At 37.0% G+C, this 22,288-nt stretch overlaps 1 protein-coding gene across 1 annotated transcript in view; it reads right to left on the bottom strand.

Annotated features, from left to right (window-relative positions):
- Window positions 1–18,567, bottom strand: part of LOC143224983 (rho GTPase-activating protein 44-like) — a 63,494-nt gene extending 44,927 nt beyond the window's left edge. Inside the window, exon 1 of the mRNA XM_076453567.1 lies at window positions 18,085–18,567. Coding sequence (XP_076309682.1) covers window positions 18,085–18,137 — 53 coding nt within the window. The 5' untranslated portion in view covers window positions 18,138–18,567. The remainder of the gene's footprint in view (window positions 1–18,084) is intronic.
- Window positions 18,568–22,288: the final 3,721 nt, after the last annotated feature.

Genomic DNA, 22,288 nt, shown 5'->3' with positions numbered 1-22,288 from the left:
TGTTTGACAACTGACACAGGATGTACAAATCATTGACAAAGAGATCATTTGGAACTGTAGGGAAGGTTGTCCATTAATCTTTATAATGAAAAGTGTGACACTCAAGACACAGCCCCAAGGGACTCCAAGTTCCTGTGGGAAAGAATGGGAAAGTGGCGAACCCACACAGACCTAGAATCGCCAATTCATTAAAAATGGGTCCAAAAATACATAAACAAGATGTTATCATTGGAGAAAAGTTGACCTGATTGATGTTTCAAGTCAAATCAGGTGGTCCATAGTGGAGTGCTGTCTTCGGAACCCACACTGAGTGGGTGAGAGGAGTTTGTTTGATTCAAGGAACCGAACAAGATGAGCATCAACCAACCTCTCTAAGATCTTAGAGAAAGTTAGTCAAAGTAATAGGACAATAGTTGAAAAAAATCTTAGGATCCTTCCAAGATTTAGTAAAAGGGAGTACAATAGCATGGCATCAAGCATCAGGAAAAATATTCTCCTGCCATATCTGGTTAAAAACAATCAGAAGAATGGCAAGAGAGGCAGGAGAGAAATGGCACACCATCTCATAACAAATATCATCAGGTTCATCTGATGTACTGCCAGACCAATGAAGAGCATGTGTAAGTTCAACCAGTGTAAGGGGGTGATTATAGTCATAAAGACAATCAACCTGAAAGGAAAGAGGTGATTGTTCTGCCCGTGTTTTGATGGCTAAGAAGATGGGGGATGAAGAAAAAGTGCTAGATGCATGAGAAAAGCTTTTGCCAAGAGTATTGGTGATGTTCTGGGTGTCAGCAACTTCCTGGCCACTAACCTTTCAAATTTTGTCCCATATGATTTTGGAACCGGCAGTAAAAGAAATGCTAGAGGTGTATTTAATCCAAAACTCCTTCTGGCTTTGACATCTGACCTACTTAGCACTTGCATGGGCCTGCTGAAATGTAATGTGGTGTAAAAGTGTGGGGTATCTATGAAAGATATTCCAAGCCAATTTTTGAGCTTTTCTTGTCATGTGGCAGGCAGGATTCCACCAAGAATGAGTATACTGTGGGAAATGTGTTGAGGTGTTGAGGAATACAATGAGCAGTTGCCTGGATAATACATTCATTTACTGCTGCCACACAGTCTTCTATCGATGGCTTACACACAACGGCAGGATCAAGTTCTAAGAGTGTGGTGAAAGAAGGCCAGTTAGCCTGGTCCAACTTCCAGCAGATGCATGCGAGCCGAATGGCATCAACCACAGCCAGTCTCTCTCAAAATGAAAAGAAAATTATCACTGCCCCATGAATTACTGTCGACTCTCCAAGAAAAGTAAGTTAAAAGTGAAGGGGAACCGGAAGACAGATCTATAGCAGTAAAAGACTGACTAGGTTCATGAAAATAAGTATAAGAACCAGTATTGAAGAGAGACAGGTTGTGGCCCAAGAGCATGTTCTCTATAGCATGATCTCTCCCCATCAACACTAGCACCACCCCAAAGGAGATTATGTGCAGTAAAATTCCCCAGTAGTAAAAAGGGGGATGGTAACTGATCAATAAGGACATCAAGATCTGACTGATGATAGATCTCTTCAAGAGGCAGGAAGAGAGAACAAACAGTGATGATGTGACCCAAGGAAACATGGATAGCAACAGCCTCCAAATGTGTAACAAGTGACAAGGACAGGGTGGGTACACACTGATCAACCAGCAATGCCACCCCACCATGCACTTGTCCTGCAATCATGACCTGTCATTTCTGTACAAGGAAAATTGTCAAAGGGTGACCGTATCAGCAAGTTTCAGAAATCCTTCCTTTGAGGAGAGGCACATGGGGTGGTAAAATCAATAAAATCCTTAATGTCATCTAAATTTGATCAAGAACCTCAACAGTTCCACTGGATCAGAGTGGCTATTGTTACTTATGTGGAGAGTGTGGCAGAGAGAACTTCTGTTTGTGACCACTATTTTTATCTTTATTGGACAAAGATTTATCAACCTCCATGGATTCTGCTCTGGGTTAGGTAGGCAGGTAGGCATTGTCTGTCAACAATGATTCCAATGACTGAGAGCATGAATGAATGGTTAATTTATTTTTCGAGACTGCAGAAGAGGATTAAGCAAGGAAACATTTGAACCTGAGGGAAGTGAAACTGGACAGTCACTGGAAGGAATGGTAGGGACAGAAATAGAAGAAGACATTGATGTGTAAACATTTTTAATTATGGAGGGCACAAGATTCTTAAGATGTTTTGCAAATGACTCTGCTGGAGGCACAAAAAGATCTGTCTGCACTTCCACTGTGGTAGTGGAATGGAGTGCAGTAGCATATGTTTAAGATAGAGTTGGAAACAATAATTTCTGAGCTTCTAAGTAGGTGATATTATTAACAGTCTTTAAGCATTGCACATCTTTCTCTTCTACCCAATTAGGGCAAGAAATAGAATAAGAGGGGTGTGAGCCTCGACAGTTAACAGAATGTAGTTCCAGGTTGCACTTATAAACATCATGGCCTTTATCACCAAAATGAGCACCTACCAAAGAACCAAGACATGATGTTTTTGAGTGAACAAACTGCTAATACTGGAAACATCCGAGATAGTTAGGAATGTAAGGCTGTACCTTGTAGTTCAGACAATCTGCTTTGACTGTGGAAGGAGGGTGAGGTGGTGTAAACATTACTATCAGGACACTGGTGGGATCCATATTCCTTCTTTACGGGTGAAGATTTGGCATACCATAGTAATGCCTTGGCTGGAGAAACCAGCGATAATTTCTGACTCTTGAATGTTCTTTAAATCCCTCTTAACTAACTCCTCTGGAAGAATTCAAAGCCACATGGGAAGTAACCTCAATGAGAATATCCCCAATGGCTTTTGATTTCAAGAGGAGTTTGGTGTGCTGTGATGAAGATGTTTCAACCAAAATATCTCCAAAATGCAACTTGAGACATCAGTCCCAAGGATTTCTCAGATAAGGAATGGAGAATCAGAAATCTAGGTGTAGAATCTGGCTGTAATGGTGACTGTACAACAATCATTCATGTGTGTTCATTTTCCAGTCTGTTTTTCAATTCTTTCATTTTTATTTATTTTGGGAGAAAGAAGGGTATCTATAACAAAGAAGCTACATTTCAGTGCCTACTGACCCCACCTACCATGGAGCCCTACGAGGGGACCCACTACAGTGCCAAACAAGGACACTGCAGCAATGCCAGTGTTTTGTGAGCACTATACCCAACCACTAGCATCAGATACAATGTCCACAACACCAGTTGAGAACATCCAACACTGGTACTTGATTGACCCTAGCCCAAATGGACCAGCTGATTGTCCATAGAAGAGCCACTCCAAGACCATCCATCTACAGAAATTCAAGGACAAAGTGGTGTGTTAGGGTTGGACCCCTCAACAACCAGGATCCTCTCCTCCCCTTCAAGAGTCACCATGCACGGCAAACATGTGGGTGAATGTTTAGATCCCAGAGGAGGTAAACTGAAAGAACAGAACCTTTCCTGGGAGGTCCCCTCACCATGTATAGAAATCCACACTGAGGAAATTCTATGAAAGAAGATGAATATTGAGCAAATGTCATCTTCATGTCTTTTATCGGAAACATATGCAAAGTAATATTATGAATTAACAATAAAAAATCGATATACACTGCTGGCCAAAATCTTAAGGCCAATGAACATAGAGAAAAAATATGCATTTTGCATTGTTAGACTCAACCACTTATTGGAGTAAAGCTTCAAAAGATGAAAATAAGAAAAGGGAAAATAAAAATAAAGGGCATTTTTAGCATTTAATAGGGAAAATGTGAACACTATGAAATTAGCCTAAATACTAGCTGGTCAAAAGTTTAAGACCTTACTGAAACAAAGTGTTAACCCGTAAACACGTAATGAAATTTAGTAATTTGTGTTCAAGCATTAGTGTTGTCAACACCTCCCACTGACATCTCCTGTGTTACATTGGGTAAAAACATGGCAAAGACTAAAACGTTGACAGTGTTTGAACGTGGCAGAATCGTCGAGATGAAAAAGCAAGGTCTGTCTCAACGTGCCACTGCTGGTGAGATTGAACATAGTAAAACTGCTGTTGCAAATTTCTCAAAAGACCCTGAAGGATATGGAACGAGAATTTCAAGTGGTCGGGCCAAAGAGAATTTTGCTAACGTTGAACAGGAGGATTCAATGGGTTGTGCAGCAAGACATCAGCTGATTGTCGTACCAGAGTAAGGCCCTTACGGATGCAGAATGCAGCTCAAGAATAATAAGATGGCATCTACGAAAGAAAGGCTTTAAAAACCATAAATGTCTTCAAAGGCCACGCCTTGAAATAGCTTGGTTAAACTTTACTGAGAAGCACCAAACATGGGATGTAGAAAAGTAGAAGAAGGTTTTGTTCTCTGATAAGAAAAAATTTAAACCTGGATGGTCCAGATGGCTTCCTATGTTACTGGCATGATAAGGATATCTCACCAGAGACATTTTCTACATAACACAGTGGAGGAGGTTCCATCATGATGTGGGATGCTTTCTCCTTCCATGGAACAATGGAGCTTCAAGTTATACAAGGCGTTGAACAGCAGCTGGCTACAGTGGCACGTTGGAGAGAGCATCCTTATTGACTGAAGGCCCTTGCTTGTGTGAAAATGACTGGATCTTTCAGAAGAACAACGCTGCAATCCACAATGCCCAGAGGACAAAGGTCTTTTACATGGCGAATAATGTGATTCTTTTAGACCATCCAGCATGTTTGCCCAAACTGAATCCCATTGAAAGTGTTCGGGGGTGGATGGCAAGGGAAGTCTAGAGAAATGGACATCAATTACAAACAGTGCATGATCTTTGTGAAGCTATCTTCGCCACCTGGAATATCATTCTAGCCAGCCTTCTGCAAATGCTTATATCAACCATACCAAAGAGAATGTTTTCAGTTATTTCCAATGATGGCCGTGCAACTCACTACCGAGACCTCTTGTTGGGCATTTCCTAGAAAACCCTGTTTAGGACTTCTTTTTGGTATGGTCTTAATATTTTGACCAGCTAGTATTTAGGCTAATTTCATAGTGTTCTTATTTTTCCTATTAAATGCTAAAAACGATTTTCCCTTTTCTTATTTTTTCTTTTGAAGCTCTACTCAAATAAGTGGTTGAGTCTAACAAAGCAAAATGCATATTTTTTCTTTATGTTCATTGGCCTTAAGATTTTGGCCAGCAGTGTGTATATATTTTACTTTTCTTTCCAGCTGCTACTTAGGTGACCAAACTAGAGAATTTGAAAAATAGCACTGAAAATTGTAAAATATTTAAATATGATAATGTTTGTCAGAGAGATAATAAATTACATGATAAAATATTGTAATAAACTGTTGGTAAAACTTTTGTACCTAGCTTCATATCACAGCATTAATAAGATTAATATCTTATTGAAGAGGTACAAACAAAATAAACAACTCACATATCACAGCATTAATACCTATATATGTATTGTATCACCTACTATGATGAGATATGCACCCCTAATAGTTACAGAAATTTCTACACTTGGTGCAGTCATTATGTAAATATTCTTATATGAGGAAACAATGTACTTTATTGTAAAGTTCTTATCTTATTGAAGAGGTACAAACAAAAGAAACAACTTGAGCCATCCCTATACACAGGCAATGCCATTGATGAGCAATTAGAGCCATCCCTACATATAGGCAGTACCACTGATGAACAATTCGAGCCATCCCTGTACGTAAGCAGTGCCACCGATGAACAATTCGAGCCATCCCTGTACGTAGGCAGTGCCACCGATGAACAATTCCTGTCATCCCTGTACGTAGGCAGTGCCACCGATGAACAATTCGAGCCATCCCTGTACGTAGGCAGTGCCACCGATGAACAATTCCTGTCATCCCTGTACGTAGGCAGTGCCACCGAAGAACAATTCCTGTCATCCCTGTACGTAGGCAGTGCCACCAAGAACAATTCCTGTCATCCCTGTAATGGTAGGCAGTGCCACAGAAGAACAATTCCTGTCATCCCTGTACGTAGGCGGTGCCACGAAGAACAATTCCTGTCATCCCTGTAATGCGTAGGCAGTGCCACCGATGAACAATTCCAGCCATCCCTGTGCGTAGGCAGTGCCACGAAGAACAATTCCTGTCATCCCTGTGCGTAGGCAGTGCCACCGAAGAACAATTCCTGTCATCCCTGTAATGCGTAGGCAGTGCCACCGATGAACAATTCCTGTCATCCCTGTGCGTAGGCAGTGCCACCGATGAACAATTCCTGTCATCCCTGTGCGTGAGCAGTGCCACCGATGAACAATTCCTGTCATCCCTGTGCGTAGGCAGTGCCACCGATGAACAATTCCTGTCATCCCTGCGTAGGCGGTGCCACCGATGAACAATTCCTGTCATCCCTGTAGGTAGGCAGTGCCACCGATGAACAATTCCTGTCATCCCTGTAATGCGTAGGCAGTGCCACCGATGAACAATTCCTGTCATCCCTGTATGTAGGCAGTGCCACCGATGAACAATTCCAGCCATCCCTGTACGTAGGCAGTGCCACCGATGAACAATTCCAGCCATCCCTGTACGTAGGCAGTGCCACCGAAGAACAATTCCAGCCATCCCTGTACGTAGGCAGTGCCACCGAAGAACAATTCCAGCCATCCCTGTGTAGGCGGTGCCGCCAAGAACAATTCCAGCCATCCCTGTGCGTAGGCAGTGCCACCGAAGAACAATTCCAGCCATCCCTGTAATGCGTAGGCGGTGCCACGAAGAACAATTCCTGTCATCCCTGTGCGTAGGCGGTGCCACCGATGAACAATTCCTGTCATCCCTGTAATGCGTAGGCAGTGCCACCGATGAACAATTCCTGTCATCCCTGTGCGTAGGCAGTGCCACCGATGAACAATTCCTGTCATCCCTGTACGTAGGCAGTGCCACCGATGAACAATTCCTGTCATCCCTGTACGTAGGCAGTGCCACCGATGAACAATTCCTGTCATCCCTGTACGTAGGCAGTGCCACCGATGAACAATTCCTGTCATCCCTGTACGTAGGCAGTGCCACGATGAACAATTCCTGTCATCCCTGTAATGCGTAGGCAGTGCCACCGATGAACAATTCCTGTCATCCCTGTACGTAGGCAGTGCCACCGATGAACAATTCCTGTCATCCCTGTGCGTAGGCGGTGCCACCGATGAACAATTCCTGTCATCCCTGCAATGTAGGCAGTGCCACCGATGAACAATTCCTGTCATCCCTGTGCGTAGGCGGTGCCACCGATGAACAATTCCTGTCATCCCTGTACGTAGGGTGTGCCACCGATGAACAATTCCTGTCATCCCTGTACGTAGGCAGTGCCACCGAAGAACAATTCCAGCCATCCCTGTACGTAGGCAGTGCCACCGATGAACAATTCTAGCCATCCCTGTACGTAGGCAGTGCCACCGAAGAACAATTCGAGCCATCCCTGTACATAGGCAGTGCCACCAATGAACAATTCCAGCCATCCCTGTACATAGACAGTGCCACCAATGAACAATTTGATCCATTCCTGTACATAGGCAGTGCCACCGATGAACAATTCCAGCCATCCCTGTACGTAGGCAGTGCCACCGAAGAACAATTCGAGCCATCCCTGTACATAGGCAGTGCCACCAATGAACAATTCCAGCCATCCCTGTACATAGGCAGTGCCACCGATGAACAACTTGATCCATTCCTGTACATAGGCAGTGCCACCGAAGAACAATTCCAGCCATCCCTGTACGTAGGCAGTGCCACCGATGAACAATTCCAGCCATCCCTGTACATAGGCAGTGCCACCGAAGAACAATTCCAGCCATCCCTGTACATAGGCAGTGCCACCGAAGAACAATTCCTGTCATCCCTGTACATAGGCAGTGCCACCGAAGAACAATTCCTGTCATCCCTGTACGTAGGCAGTGCCACCGATGAACAATTCCAGCCATCCCTGTACATAGGCAGTGCCACCGAAGAACAATTCCTGTCATCCCTGTACATAGGCAGTGCCACCGAAGAACAATTCCAGGCATCCCTGTACATAGGCAGTGCCACCGAAGAACAATTCCTGTCATCCCTGTACATAGGCAGTGCCACCGAAGAACAATTCCTGTCATCCCTGTACATAGGCAGTGCCACCGCCTGCTTGAACTTAATTCACTGTATGAATGGGTTTACAAAATTAAACACCTTATCTATCAAAAATATTTTGTGTACATTTTCACGGCAGGAAGAAGAACCCTGTGTTTTCTTAACTGTGTTTAAAAACACATTTACGAATTAAATTTTTAAAAAGTTAAAAACAATAACTCAGAAATTAACAAAAACAAGTGAACAAATTCATCGTCCCTTACATTCGCGAAACACACCTACGGTGGCGAGTTCGATCGGCCATCGGCCTCTACAACAGCCGGTTAACAGCCTTATTCCAGGATAACGTAACACGTACCTATTGCCACTCTACGGCAAAAATTACCTCCGGTTGTAAAATATTTGAACGTATATAATCAGATTAATTATAACTTCCTCAGCGTGAGCAGTCGCACGATCTACATTATTGATGGATATGTTACCTGAATAGAGATTTTAAAAATTCAAATTCCTGCTAGTATACTATAAGTATACCACCAATCTAAGTTTCGCTCTACTAGCTCAAAACAACAAACAGTTGTTGAATTATTTAATATTAAATACGATATGTATGCGTTTAAATAAAAAAATTCATTCATGTACATGTTACTATGATTTCAATTTTATTCGTGATTTTGTTTATCCCTCCTCAAACAATAATACCTGTACGGTCGGTAATGACTGATGTACTATACTTGTACATGTACATGAATGAATTTTTTATTTAAACGCATACATGTCGTATTTAATATTAAATAATTCAACAAAGGCGAGCAGGTTCAGTGATGATTTGACCCCGTGACCCGTAAACTGCGTGTTGAGCGCCCTAACCACCGGGCCAAGTATATAAAATAATCAATATTAGAATTAATCACACACACGCGTTACGTTGATTTTAAGCTGTTATTTTCACCACAGAAACGAAAACGTCGCTCACTCAAAGGCTCCGAAACAGGTGTAGTTCTTATCAGTTTGTTCTACGTAAAACAACGTTTAGATTTTAATAAACTTAAACAATGCTGAAATATTTAAACAGTTTTGAAGCGACACCTGTTTAAATAAACAGGTCGCTCTCGGGTGACGAAATTTAGTGGTCACCACTTATCCCGAAAATCTTACCAATGACGAAGTTAAGCTCCAATTCACAAGATATGTTACACTATGTATAAAAGAAGGAAAAGAAGTGTATAACAAACACGTGTATCGTAAAAACGTGTGGACACTTACAAAACTGACACTGCATGCGTGGCTGATTTCTTTAAAAAATAAATACTTTTTGTTTAATTTTGACTTATGGACAATATCCATATTGTTGTACGTGATCACTCATGGGCATTTGTAGGTCAATATATGTAAACAATATAGAAACGTAATATATCTTTCGAGTGGTCATATCACAACTGGAAACAGTCAAGAATACTTGTTTCTAATTTCGTGCAAAGCTGAACGAGGGCTATCTGCAGTTTAAAACTAGATGGAAGGCAGCTAGTCATCACCACTGACCGCCAACTCTTGGGCTAATCCTTGACCAACTAATAGTGAGATTGACCGTAACTTGATAACGCGCCCACAGCTGAAAGGGTGAGCATGTTTGGTGACCCGGGGTATTCGAACCTGCCGCCCGAATATTGCGAATCAAGCGCCCTAACCAACTAATCAAGCCAAGCCGGAAACAACCAAATTAACGCTTAGAAAAAAGAAATACAAATGCGTAAACTTGAACGAACATTTTAATAACTTACACCTTTCTAGCCTACTGACTGGAAAACTCATCACAGCTGTTTCTATTCAGTAACGAACAACCTGTACAGTAAGGATGGGGGCGCACAGTTATTTAGAGGAGACATTTTCTGTAAAAGGTATTCAAAATCAATGAATTCGTATTTAAATACTATCACGTCATTGTACCTTACTTCCTAGATCACATGACAGAGCATAGCTATAAAACAATCACACACACACGTAGTTCTCCGAACTTTTTAATCCTTGGTGTTCTTATCATGCTTTAGAAACATTTATGTCTGATTTCCTTATAACTATGTTCAGTTCTAATTGTATATATATATTTTAATTTATACTTCTCATAGATTCTTCTATATAAATTTATAATTCGAAAATTGGGGACAGCATCTGAACTGTAAGGGTAAGTCACCCCTACATACATTCATCTCAATGAACTGTTTTTATTTCTAAATATATCTTATAACTTTTCATGCCAGTAAAAACATTCAGTGTAAACACGTTTGGGTAACACATAACAATACCAAACACACTGGACAATAAGCACGTCTCGACTCTAATAACGCTTTCTTTAATTGCCTACGATGAAACACGTTAATAATTTCCGGTGAAAAATAATATCCCAAGAAAATCACACCATTTACAAATCGGACTATGAACTGTATAGAAAGTGCAAGGAAGAATAAAGAGAAATTTAAAAGGAAATTAAACAGCAATTTGATAGTGTTAGCTGACGAAAATCGTCTCAACTGAACAACAAGAGATGTTATTAGTTGAAAGTCCACTGACCACGAATTCACTGTAAACTTCAGAACAGTAAATGATGTCTTATCAATTAAATAAACAACAGGAAAAGGACTTCAGAGTTGAAACTGGCCTTTTAACTCGTTTGGACGTTTGACCAGTTCACCGAAATTAGCAGCAACCCCACTGTACACATGTACTCTTCACGAGCGAATCGAAAGACATAAGCCAGAATTATCACTAATCAGGGAAACACCTCCAGAACATCTCGAACTTTATCAATTAACGTCATAGTTTGACGTGACAGAATTCCTTGTTACGCCATCTTTAAAATCATCAGATGTGTGGTATGGAGTTATTACGGATATGCAAATACCGTATTAGTGCCAGAAAGGTGGATACGAGTAAAGTGGTAAAAAAAACACCCAGCTCTTTCACATGAATTAGTCCAGTCAGACCCAAACTCTAATAACACCTATACATCCACTTCTATCTGTTATTTATTTCGTTGTAAAACAGTTATAAAAATGTGCTTTATTAATTTTTTTTGGAATATGAATAGATAAAGTATTTTAAAAACAACACGTCCCTTTAAGAATTTAACGGGAGAAAAACTGAGTATTAACAAACCAACTCGTGGTGGTTCCACAGGCAAGCAGCAAATGTCCACACAAGTTCATTTACGAAACATAATTGAAACTAGTTCAACCATGCATAGGTTAGTGCTCCCATCATACTTTACTATATGGACACTTCCCGTCCACCACTGTACCACGGTTTGTGTACTAATACTTGAAAAATAATCCAAACAAACCTAAAACACCACCTTTTTTCATACTTTAAAGTGTAGTGATTCTAATTTACAAATATCCAACGTATTATATAATGCATTTACATACACATATCTGATTGAATTGATTACGTTTAAAGACTTAAATGTATCCTTAGAGTTATATATACACACAACCACATCAAATAAAACTTCAAATTTCTCAACTTTCCCGATCTTTGGAATCAATGATTAACGTGGTGTTTTATTAACCACAAAAAGATATAAGCCACTTTTGCGTATAACCTTGTGTTATTACCGAAGTCTTCGCTGTCTGATAATAATTTAATTATTACGTTACGAAGATAACGTAATATATAAAATAGTTACAAAGAGCCGTAAAAATAAGGCGAAATCACTCCTCTCTGTGGACGGCCCGGCATGGCCAGGTGGGTTAAGGCGTTCGACTCGTAATCTGAGGATCGCGAGTTCGAATCCCGGTCGTACCAAACATACTCGCCCTTTCAGCCGTGGGGACTTAATAATGTTACGATCAATCCCACTATTCGTTGGTAAAAGAGTAGCCCAAGAGTTGGTGGTGAATGGTGAAGCTACCTTCCCTCTAGTCTTACACTGCTAAATTAAGGGCGACTAGCACAGATAGCCCTCGAATAGCTTTGCACGAAAATCAAAAACAAACGATACTCTCTGTGGAATTTAAACGGTTAAATACGAAAAACAAGTTCGATTAAACGTCGCTGTTTGTCTCGTCCTTGTTTATAACGTTTATTTCCATTTCTTAGGCTGTGCTACCACGTTGTTCATCAAAGTTCTCCTTCTGGAAAAGAAGATTGGATTCGTATATTTTAACAAGCCATAAACTGCGTCTGTCAGACAGGAAGACACCTCCAAATCCAGTGTTTCATCAGGCGTTAACACTCACAACGCCCAGTGACGTCATCAACATCCTATGTTGCTTGTGGCGTGCTATGTTTCTTTAATTCACTAATTAAAAGCTCTTCACGTCCTTTTTAACGTGTATCGTAAATAAAAATACAAGTCTTCGTGTTCCTTTCAAAAACGTTTGTCTCGGCTAGCGGGAAAGTTTCAAGGACATAGCATATCATAATTTCACGGTTGAAACGATCTCTTTAACGACATGAGATTTCAAAATACCTTCGCTGTGGGTTCTTTGGAAAAGTTATTTGTTGCCATAATAATACGAACCATACACTGCCGCTATTACGAGCATGCTGTCATTAAAAACAAAGTTCAATGTTTATATGGGAATCGATGTCCAATTGTGAGTAATAGTACGGCGGCAACAAACGTTTGATACGTGTGATAGTAGCAAACATTTAATTTACGCTATATCAAAACAGGGTGAAATATTTGGTCCAAAGGTTTTCTAAGTTTAACATTTTTGTGAAGAGGAATTACAATACAGAGTAAAGGGATAAAGTCAATACAAAAAAAGAATAGGATAAAATAATAACTGTAATTGTGAACCACAATAGTGGTTCATAATACGGATCCTACAGAATTGCACAATACTCTAGTAGCGTTCAAGTAAAAAGCGTCTTAAACAGTAAAGTTCCAGTTCAAACATACTTTAAAACTTTAAGGCTGTACAGGTTTTATACGAGCTTGGTTTGGGTTGTCTTAGTTCTAGGTATATATTTGCACATAGAAACTACAAATGCTCAGCACATTCTTAAACAAGTCTCTAGCTACAGCTTAAAACTTTACAACTTAACTAATGTAATCAAATAGCCAATAGCTACAGTAAATCATCATGAACTGTATTAGCTAGCTACCATAAAGTAATCCTTAGTCTATAGTTGAACATAAAAAAAAAAAGGGATTTTGGAAACCTGCAAATTCGAATTATAAAAAATAAGGTAACAAGGCTGTAGATCTTGTTTGCAAATACCTATTTTAACTACACCAAATGTAATTCTAGGTTACAATATGGGGGCAAAATAAGAGTTTGTAGTTTGAGTAAATAATATCTACATTATCTCTAGCCTTGTTTCATACCTTTTTTTACAATCCTTATTTGCAGCTTTTTAATTTCCCAATGCTTTATTTATTGTAATATAATACAAGTTATTCAAAGCAGAATTGTAGCAAAGTTTTTGTCATATTGTTAAAATTGTTGTGCTATCCTTTTCTTTTAATTTACTTCATACCTTTACTATTTTAATTTCTCTTCACAAAATGTTAAAAATTTAGAAAATTTATGCATTTAACACTTCACTCGTTTAACTCTTAAACAGCAGCTATCATCAACTGATACCTACAAAATTCCCACTGTTTAAGGGTTAATACAGCTAACTGAAGATGGAATATATATATATTCTGAAATGTTCAAGAATTAAGTGTTTAATACCATTACACATGTAACATCAGATGTTTCCTATTAGTTGTCATTGTATCATTATTCATCATTAACTTTTATGTGTTTATTTTTCATACATTTCATGTTCCAGCCCTATTCAATCAGCACTCAAGTATGGATGTAAAGTTTAAAATTTATCTAGCTTCTTTAGGCTGTGAAAAGTGAAGAAGCTGATACAGTTACAATGTGATACCAAACAACTTCTCACTATACAATATCACCTATGTGTATATGAGGATATATAAATGTTTACTCACTAAAGCTGAGGAAAAAACAGAGAAATGTCTTAAAATGACTTAAAATTACCATCCCAGCTCACAATATAGCATATCTGGTCAATTTCTGTTAGCAAAAGGAAGGAGATGATTGTGCAAGTGTTAAAGAATTTTACTTAATGGGTTACCTTTTATGAAATATGGTTTATTATAAAAGTAATGCATTGTTACAAAGATGGTTAATTACAAAGTGAAAACCTTTCTTCTGGCAGCACTTAAAGCCAAAAGGAGGGGATACCAACCCTGCTGTGAAATGCAAGAACAATCTCTCCATTAACCTGATAGAAAAAAAACAAACTACATCCACATTGTACTTTAAACACTAAAGATGATATTGTTCCTTCTCTCCTTGTACTACAGCATGCACTGAATAAAGATGTCTGGGTGATTAGGCATTTTAAAGCATGAGACTGACTGAAATTCTGTGTTCGGAAATTGGTCATTACTTATTACATTCTTCTGTTTATGAAAAATGTCACAGAAGACGACCTGATCTGGCATAATTCTGAAGATAAAGTTAAGAAACTACTAAAGAGGTTGAAAAGGATGAGGTTGAAAATGCCAAGGAACACAGAAATAAGAAACAAATACAAATGGGAGATCTTATTTGTGTTACTGATAGATAAAAATAAAGGTAACATCTTGTAACGATGGTCATGTGAGTGATAAACAAAAACCTACTATATGTTCAATAAACTAAATTATTTGTTACTGTATATGTCATCAGTAATTACACAAACTATACCACTATCTTCAAAGAAATTATTTTTCTTCAAACCAATGACTTTAAAATATACAGTACACTTATTACTTTCTTCTATAAATATGTTTTAACGATACTGATATTTCTATATATTTTTGTTTAGAATTAAGCACAAAGCTACACAATGAGCTATCTGTGCTCTGCCCACCACTGGTATCAAAACTCAATTTTTAGCAGTGGGAGTCCAAAGACACACCACTGTGCCACTGGGGGGCATGCATCTTTGCCCTGGAGCAAACATACCTACAGTATAAATCATTCTGATGACCTCTAGATACCTATTCTAGTTTATATGTACATCATGATTGCTATTAGCATTCTCAGAACAATTGTCAGAAACTGGTAAGAAACCTTTATCTCCCAATACACAGTGAATACGTCTTCAAAAGCTAAAATTTTACTTTTATTTAACTATTTGTTTTATACACATAGTTCAGCTCTTTAGATCCTACAGTTAGATTTGACTTGACATTTATAGTTGTTTGGTGCTACAAACAGATTTACTGCATGTTGTCTCAAAAACTCTCCTTTATTGTGTAATAACTTGAATACTCACATGTCCTTGAATTTCCCAATTTAGCACTGCCCATGTATACATTACCAAGATCGTGCAACTAGTGGATTTTGATACAGAAAAATACTAAAAAATGGTCAAATTCTAATTTCACTTTTTAGTGAATAACTAATACTTCTAAAGAATCCACCTGAAATTCAATTATACATTCAACACTATTAGAAACAGAAAATGTGACAAGCAACATGTAGATTGGGCAACTGATTCTTTTTTATTCTTTGGAAGGTGAAAAATAAATATCTGTCAGAATCACACTAACTTTATGATACCACATACACGATACATTAAAAACTGAATTTATTTTGGGAACAAAAGTTCAAGGTCCAATATAACCATTTTATTATCACAGTGTTTTCATTAGAAATCTCAAGAGCTTTTTATCTCATTTTGTTTTGCTTTCTGGTTTTAAGGTGTACTTTTCAAAGACTAGACTTAAAACTATTCATTTTTCTAAACTTGATAAGTTATTTGCCAAATTTATGAGACAGCACAAGACATTTTATGGATACTACCTATGAATTTGCATATGGCCAAAATAATTAAAAACCCTGTACAACAGATAGACCCCCACTTAACACCATGACTTAAGAAAAGGATCCTGGCAAAATGCAGGATAAATCACTCAAGCCTTTAAAGCAATGCTCTGTTGCTTGGAATTCTAGTATACCAGGTTAAGCTTTGCTCTTCTTATCCAAAATCAAAAGATAGTGAATTCACTAGGAGTTCAGATGAGGGCTACTCATGGTAATTCTAGGGATAGAAAGGTTATCTTAAAGGTACAGGCTAAAATCTCCAATTTATTTTCTCTTCAGAAAAAGAGAGGTAAGAGATGACCTTATTGAAATTTGTGGAAATCCCTTTATTTTTTTATAATTAAATTGTTGTTTTTCAATGTTCATCAAGTTGCTTCTACCTTCTGTTTTCAGTGTGTTGCATTTACATCTAATTTTAACGTAAGTAAATATAATATACTATTTTTGATGATGTTCTCTGTGATTTCATTTATTCATCTTTTTATTACAATTTTCCATTAATCATCTGTGTCTTGTACTTAAATGATCTTTAAATTCCAGTTGTTCTAATCCCATACCCCTTTTTAAAACCATAAATATTATGACACATCTACAAGGAACTATCTGGTTCTTGCACACTCACCCATAAGTATAAAAAAATAACCTTAATTTTTAAAAAATCATCTATTCCTCTTTCAAATTCTTGAAAAGTGAGGCTCCACTAATGCACATAACTCATTCCATAACCTTAAGATCTATTAGAAAAGTAAAACTATTAACTTGATGCTAAATTTTCTTTCAAAAACTTAAAACTTCTGTCCCTTTTGTCTCTTGTCTTCTTGTTCTATACTAAGGTAAGAAATCACATGACATTTATTCTGCCAATTTCTGGATAGTCTTCAATCAGATCACTCACTTAGCTTTCTCAAAAGAAAACAAAGGATATATTACATTACCCCTATAGTATATCTCTCCCATCCTTTGAATCATCTTGGAAGCCCTCCTCTGAACCCTTTCCTGTTAACTCAATATCTTTTCTCAGATAAAGCAGCCAGTCAAGAAGATACATTATTCATATACAAGTTCACAACAACCAAACAAACATCAATGTGGCTTTTCTCAGTTGTGTATCTTTCTATAAGTTTTTCTTTACCATAAATATTTGTTGTCTCAGCATGTTTTTGTTATTAACTTGATTTTCTCCATAAGGATTAATTTTTATCAGCTTTTGTTTTTGTTTTTTTCTATTCTGTCTGATGTACATTTTCTAATGCCATTTTTAGAAGGCATGCCACTGCTCTGATAACTTTCATAAAACATTTGATATCTGATACTTTTACAAACATAAATCATGATGTTTTCAGGGAATTAAAATTTTTCATGTAACTATATCTAAATATTGCTTCTATATTACTCTGTATACAGATATATTCCTCAATTTTCTTTATGTTTGGTTTCATTATTTTTGGTGTCACTTAGTTCATACATATTACTTTTTCTTTACAAGTTAGTCATTATTTTGTGGTTTCTTTTTTTAAAAACCATAGACTGTATGTTAGTTTAATTTCAAGTGGTAAAAATTTGACACTATTCATCAACAAAATCTACCATGTTAATTGGCATGGCTTACAAGACTACCATCTTATGTGTATTTAACTGCAAATCTACCGACACTAGTGCAGGTAGTGTGTAATAATATAATCCCCCTAAAGTAAATACTTTTTTTTTCTATACTGTATGTAGCAGTTTCAAACATTGATTAGTTATGTACTGGTATAAAAAAAAACCTTCTCAAATACTAATGTTATATGAATTATAACAACTACTGTTAACAGGACATTAGTTTTGTTTTCTGCTTTAAAAAAGTATCACATTGTATAAGTGTTAACAGTCTAAAGACAAAACAGTTTAATCGAGTCTGAGTTTAGTTCATACCCTTATAATAGAAAAGCAAAAACACTCTCAAAATTTAAGTTAAAACATTAAGAACATAACCAGTAAAAATTCTGGACATAATGCAAATTCGACTCACTAACAACTTGTAAACGCTACGAGTTAATCTAGGTCTATAAACTCAAGTCCATTTTACATATTTTTAACACCTATGAAAAAAATCAGAACGTTCTTTTATTATTTAATTTTTAAATTTGTTAGCTGAAACTTACCGGAGAAAGGTTTGATCTGCTATCTGTTTGACTCTAAGAAACTGCTTCTTCATTTTCACATTGATTGAATGTAGCCCCGCATAAGTTATAATTTATTGCACTGTTGCTGACTTATTTCTACTAGGACTTCTAACGATGTTGACTTTTATGTTTTTGTAAAAAATATACTTGTTTCTAATACTTTAAGATTAATACTAACGATTATAACGTCACTAACAAAATCAAAATGGTCATACCCATACTTAATAGTTGGCTGCACGGTGAATTAATTTCCACAAGAAAAAAATATACTTATATAACATACTATAAATGGATACAAATTTTTTCATGGAATACAAAGTTCTTTAGGTACTCCAAAAATATGATTTACTGTCCAAATACCATCACCCATGAACAAAAATATGAAAATCCACATATATTTACTCAGCTTGTCTTGTGAGATTGAGAACCTAAGTGTCACACCACATTTGATCTTGCAAAGAATTGTGGGATTGTTTTTTTTCACTCTCCAGAAAATTTGTAACAGAAGAAAAAACTATTGATACAGTGAATTAAAAAAGGTATTAACGAATTAAACATTATATTTAAAAAACTTAAATATTTAAACCCATAGTTGTTTACGCGTCTTACCGGAATTATTTTCAAGATGTCGTAATAGTTAGCACCGTACGTTATAATATTTCCGATTTATTTTTAATATGTAGATAATAACATAGTTCGTTTGTTTGTTTTGAATTTCGCGCAAAGCTACTATCTGCGCTAGCCGTCCATAATTTAGCAGTGTAAGACAAGAAGGAGGGCAGCTAGTCATCACCACCCACCACCAACTCTTGGGCTACTCTTTTACCAACGAATAGTGGGATTGATAATAACTTATAATGCCTCCACGGTTGAAAGAGCGAGCATGTTTGATGTGACCGGGATTCGAACCCGCGACCCTCTTTTACCAACTTTTGCCATTTTTTATTGCATACAATAACTTTATTCCCTTTAAAAAATTAATTATTGTTTGTCAGGTTTTGTATATTATTATATTATTATTCAAGGAATCCCACAATCCAGAAAGGGATCAGTTTTGTAAGATATGTTTTATTTTACCTTAGATAATTTTGTTGTTAGAGGGCGATTTTAGTATGATATCTAAATGTTTCGTGATTTCCTAGACCTAGAATCTTCAAGAAACAGAAGAAAAACAAGTATTATATGAATATACCAGTAGTTAGTAGTCATTAAGAAAGAATTAGACAACGAGTTAGTCGTTGAGTAAAGCAGTTGATTTAGTTAGCGAATCAACCAATTTAGTAATTATCTAGTGAATGATTACTACGTTGTCAGTTGATAGTGTTAGTCATCCAGTTTCAAGTTGTGTTGTTATCAGATATGGGAAACTGAATCGAATTCGAATCGTTAAACTGATAAAACTGGTACTTTTTCACGATCCGAATTTGAAAAGAAAAAAAAACGAATTGAAAAAAATTAAAAACATAAATTTAAATTCGAATTTTAATTGAAATTATATAAAAAACTGAAATTCAATCTCGAATCGATAAAAAAAATTCGGTTTTTTACGGGAAACTTTCGAATATCCTTAGCACATTCATTTGTGCTCGGGTATTCATTATACCATTCATTTCCCTTTTTCCCTACCTTCTTATTGACCTCATTAGCCCTGCTCCTTTAATCTGTCTTACTACATCAAACCTCTTAAGAGAATGGTATTCTCACAAAAAATCTGTTCGACTTCTATTGTTGTAAGTTCTTAATACCTCAATGAGGCTGCTGCTACCTGAAAAGTAACCCGCTGACTGTATTTGTAGATGTGGCAACATGGAACAAAATCGAGAAAGAAGCGGCGTCTTTGAACCTTTTTAGGAATTATAAAAATGACCTTGTTGAAATAATGACCAATCGCTTACCTTTCCAAATCATAAGTCAGTATGTAATTAGAATTTGACCTCTTTAAGCCTAAAATCGTCTTCCTTTGAAGTCAATATGATCAAAGAGTCTTAAAGGAAGGTTGTTAATTAGAATCGGAAGAAGAGTTAGCATGCTTCCCCATGAATAAATACTCAGATACTTTCATTTTGACCAAATTCAAATAGCTCTGAATCTGGTAAAAGTTTCTGATTCAGCAATGTCATTCCAGGTTGTTCTTATTTGTCATCTTTGGTATCTTGAATTAACTAACATGTCACTAATATGAATAATTCTTATAACATCCAAAGAATAAGATAAAACATAATATGGAGAAAAAAAATGACCTCATAATGGGGCATTATTAAAACCCGGATGCAGCTTTAAATGCAATATATTTCACTATTGCTTATCAATGAAATTATGAACTATTAGCATGTTATAAATAATTGCCTACACTATAGATTTGAAAAATTATGAAGTGATATGAGAGATATTTTTGAGATATTAATCCCAGATGCAACTTGAATGCTAAATAGCACCTTTACAGAGCAATACTGTTAGGTGCAGTAGATGATAAACAACACAGTTTTGACAATTAAAATTACATAGCGATTAAATACGGATAAAATTACTAAGTAACATCATAATTATGGAGTATAGTAGAAAAGAAGAAAATCAATATAGACAAATGAAGGTTGAAATTATTTTATGTAAATAATGACTGCATAATTCAACAGTAACAACAGCACCGCTCATTTTTAGCACTTTTCATCAATACACTCGTATGACACCATACGTATCACATATCATGAGAGAAAATCTCTATCGAGTCTGTTCCATGACGGGAGCAGCGTATTTGTTCAGTAATGTCATTATTTCTTTATTTACACTCTTCAGGGAATCCTTGGTGATATCTCTGTCAATGTCCTATTCTTGAACAAGTCCATTAGATGTTAGAAATACAAAATTAGCTAGTTAAGTCATATACCATTACACCGATTCCTTACATAAAATTTCCCCTGAAGTTGTTTATTAGTTCAAAAAACGAGCACGTTTAAACCTAACACCAACATAAATTTGTATAAGAACTGAGATGTCACTGCATTCTTCTTAAATCGTCTTTCAGTTATTTGACTTAGGATCTCCAAAAGACGCGGCCTCATATCATCAGCATAATAATTCTTTGTGAAATGTTAAGAGTATTGCACTATGTAACAAAGTTATTACTTTTTCTTGTTCCCGGGCAGAAAGTGTTATTTCCCAATTGTTTATGCCTAAAGTAAATGGAAAAGACCTATTTTTCTCTTCAAACGTTGCTTTTGCGACCTGGTAGCTTATAACGAAAACATGATGGGAGACTATATTTGGGAAGGTGGCCAGGCGGGTTAAGGCGTTCGACTCGTAATCTGAGGGTCGCGGGTTCGAATCCCGGTCGCACCCAACATGCACGCTCTTTCAGCCGTGGAGGCGTTATAATGTTACGGCCAATCGCACTATTCGTTGGTAAAAGAGTAGCCCACGAGTTGGCGGTGGGTGGTGATGACTAGCCGCCTTCCCTCTAGTCTTACACTGCTAAATTAGAAACAGCTAGCACAGATAGCCCTCGAGTAGCTTTGTGCGAAATTAAAAACAAGCAAACTGTATTTGGGGGCTGATACGTGAAAATGATTTACATTGCAGTCGCAAATCTCGAGAAACTACTCACTTCTAAACATTTTATTTTCATTTGTGTATAACTTTAGTACAAATACATGTAAATCTTGATTCATATGTTGATTTATTCAGACCTTATGTAAATAAAAATGTGCAAATTTGCTCGTTTTTACATAGAAAATTTCTAAATTTCATTATCCAGGTCACAAAAGCAAAGTTTGAAGGGAATAATGGCCATTTTCTGTACTTTTACAACATAAGCAATTAAGAAATAACACATACTATCCAGGAACAGAATTTGTGTTAGTATGGTCCCTACGTCTGCATAAATAAATCCATTGCGTTTTTATCTTTTCCTTAGTAAACCGAAAAAATAACAAATCTCCGTTTTCACTTGTTCTTTTCTTATTATTGAAACATCTGTTCACAGTACAATTACTCGGCACGTTGGCTATTTCTTTTGTCATCTTATAAAATGACTAATAATAAAAATCATTTCCTCTGTAACATTTTTATAGTATAATATGATACAAACTAGGCCATGATAAATCAAAGGAAATTTTATAAGTGAGTCAACTTGACCTAACTGAAGGGCACACTTGACATCACTAAACTCCGCCCATGCCCGATCAAA

This window comes from Tachypleus tridentatus, chromosome 9 (assembly GCF_004210375.1).
Source record: "Tachypleus tridentatus isolate NWPU-2018 chromosome 9, ASM421037v1, whole genome shotgun sequence".
Taxonomy (NCBI): Eukaryota; Metazoa; Arthropoda; class Merostomata; order Xiphosura; family Limulidae; genus Tachypleus; species Tachypleus tridentatus.
The sequence above is the reverse complement of the archived record's forward strand: the minus strand, read 5'-3'. Positions and strand labels throughout refer to the sequence as shown.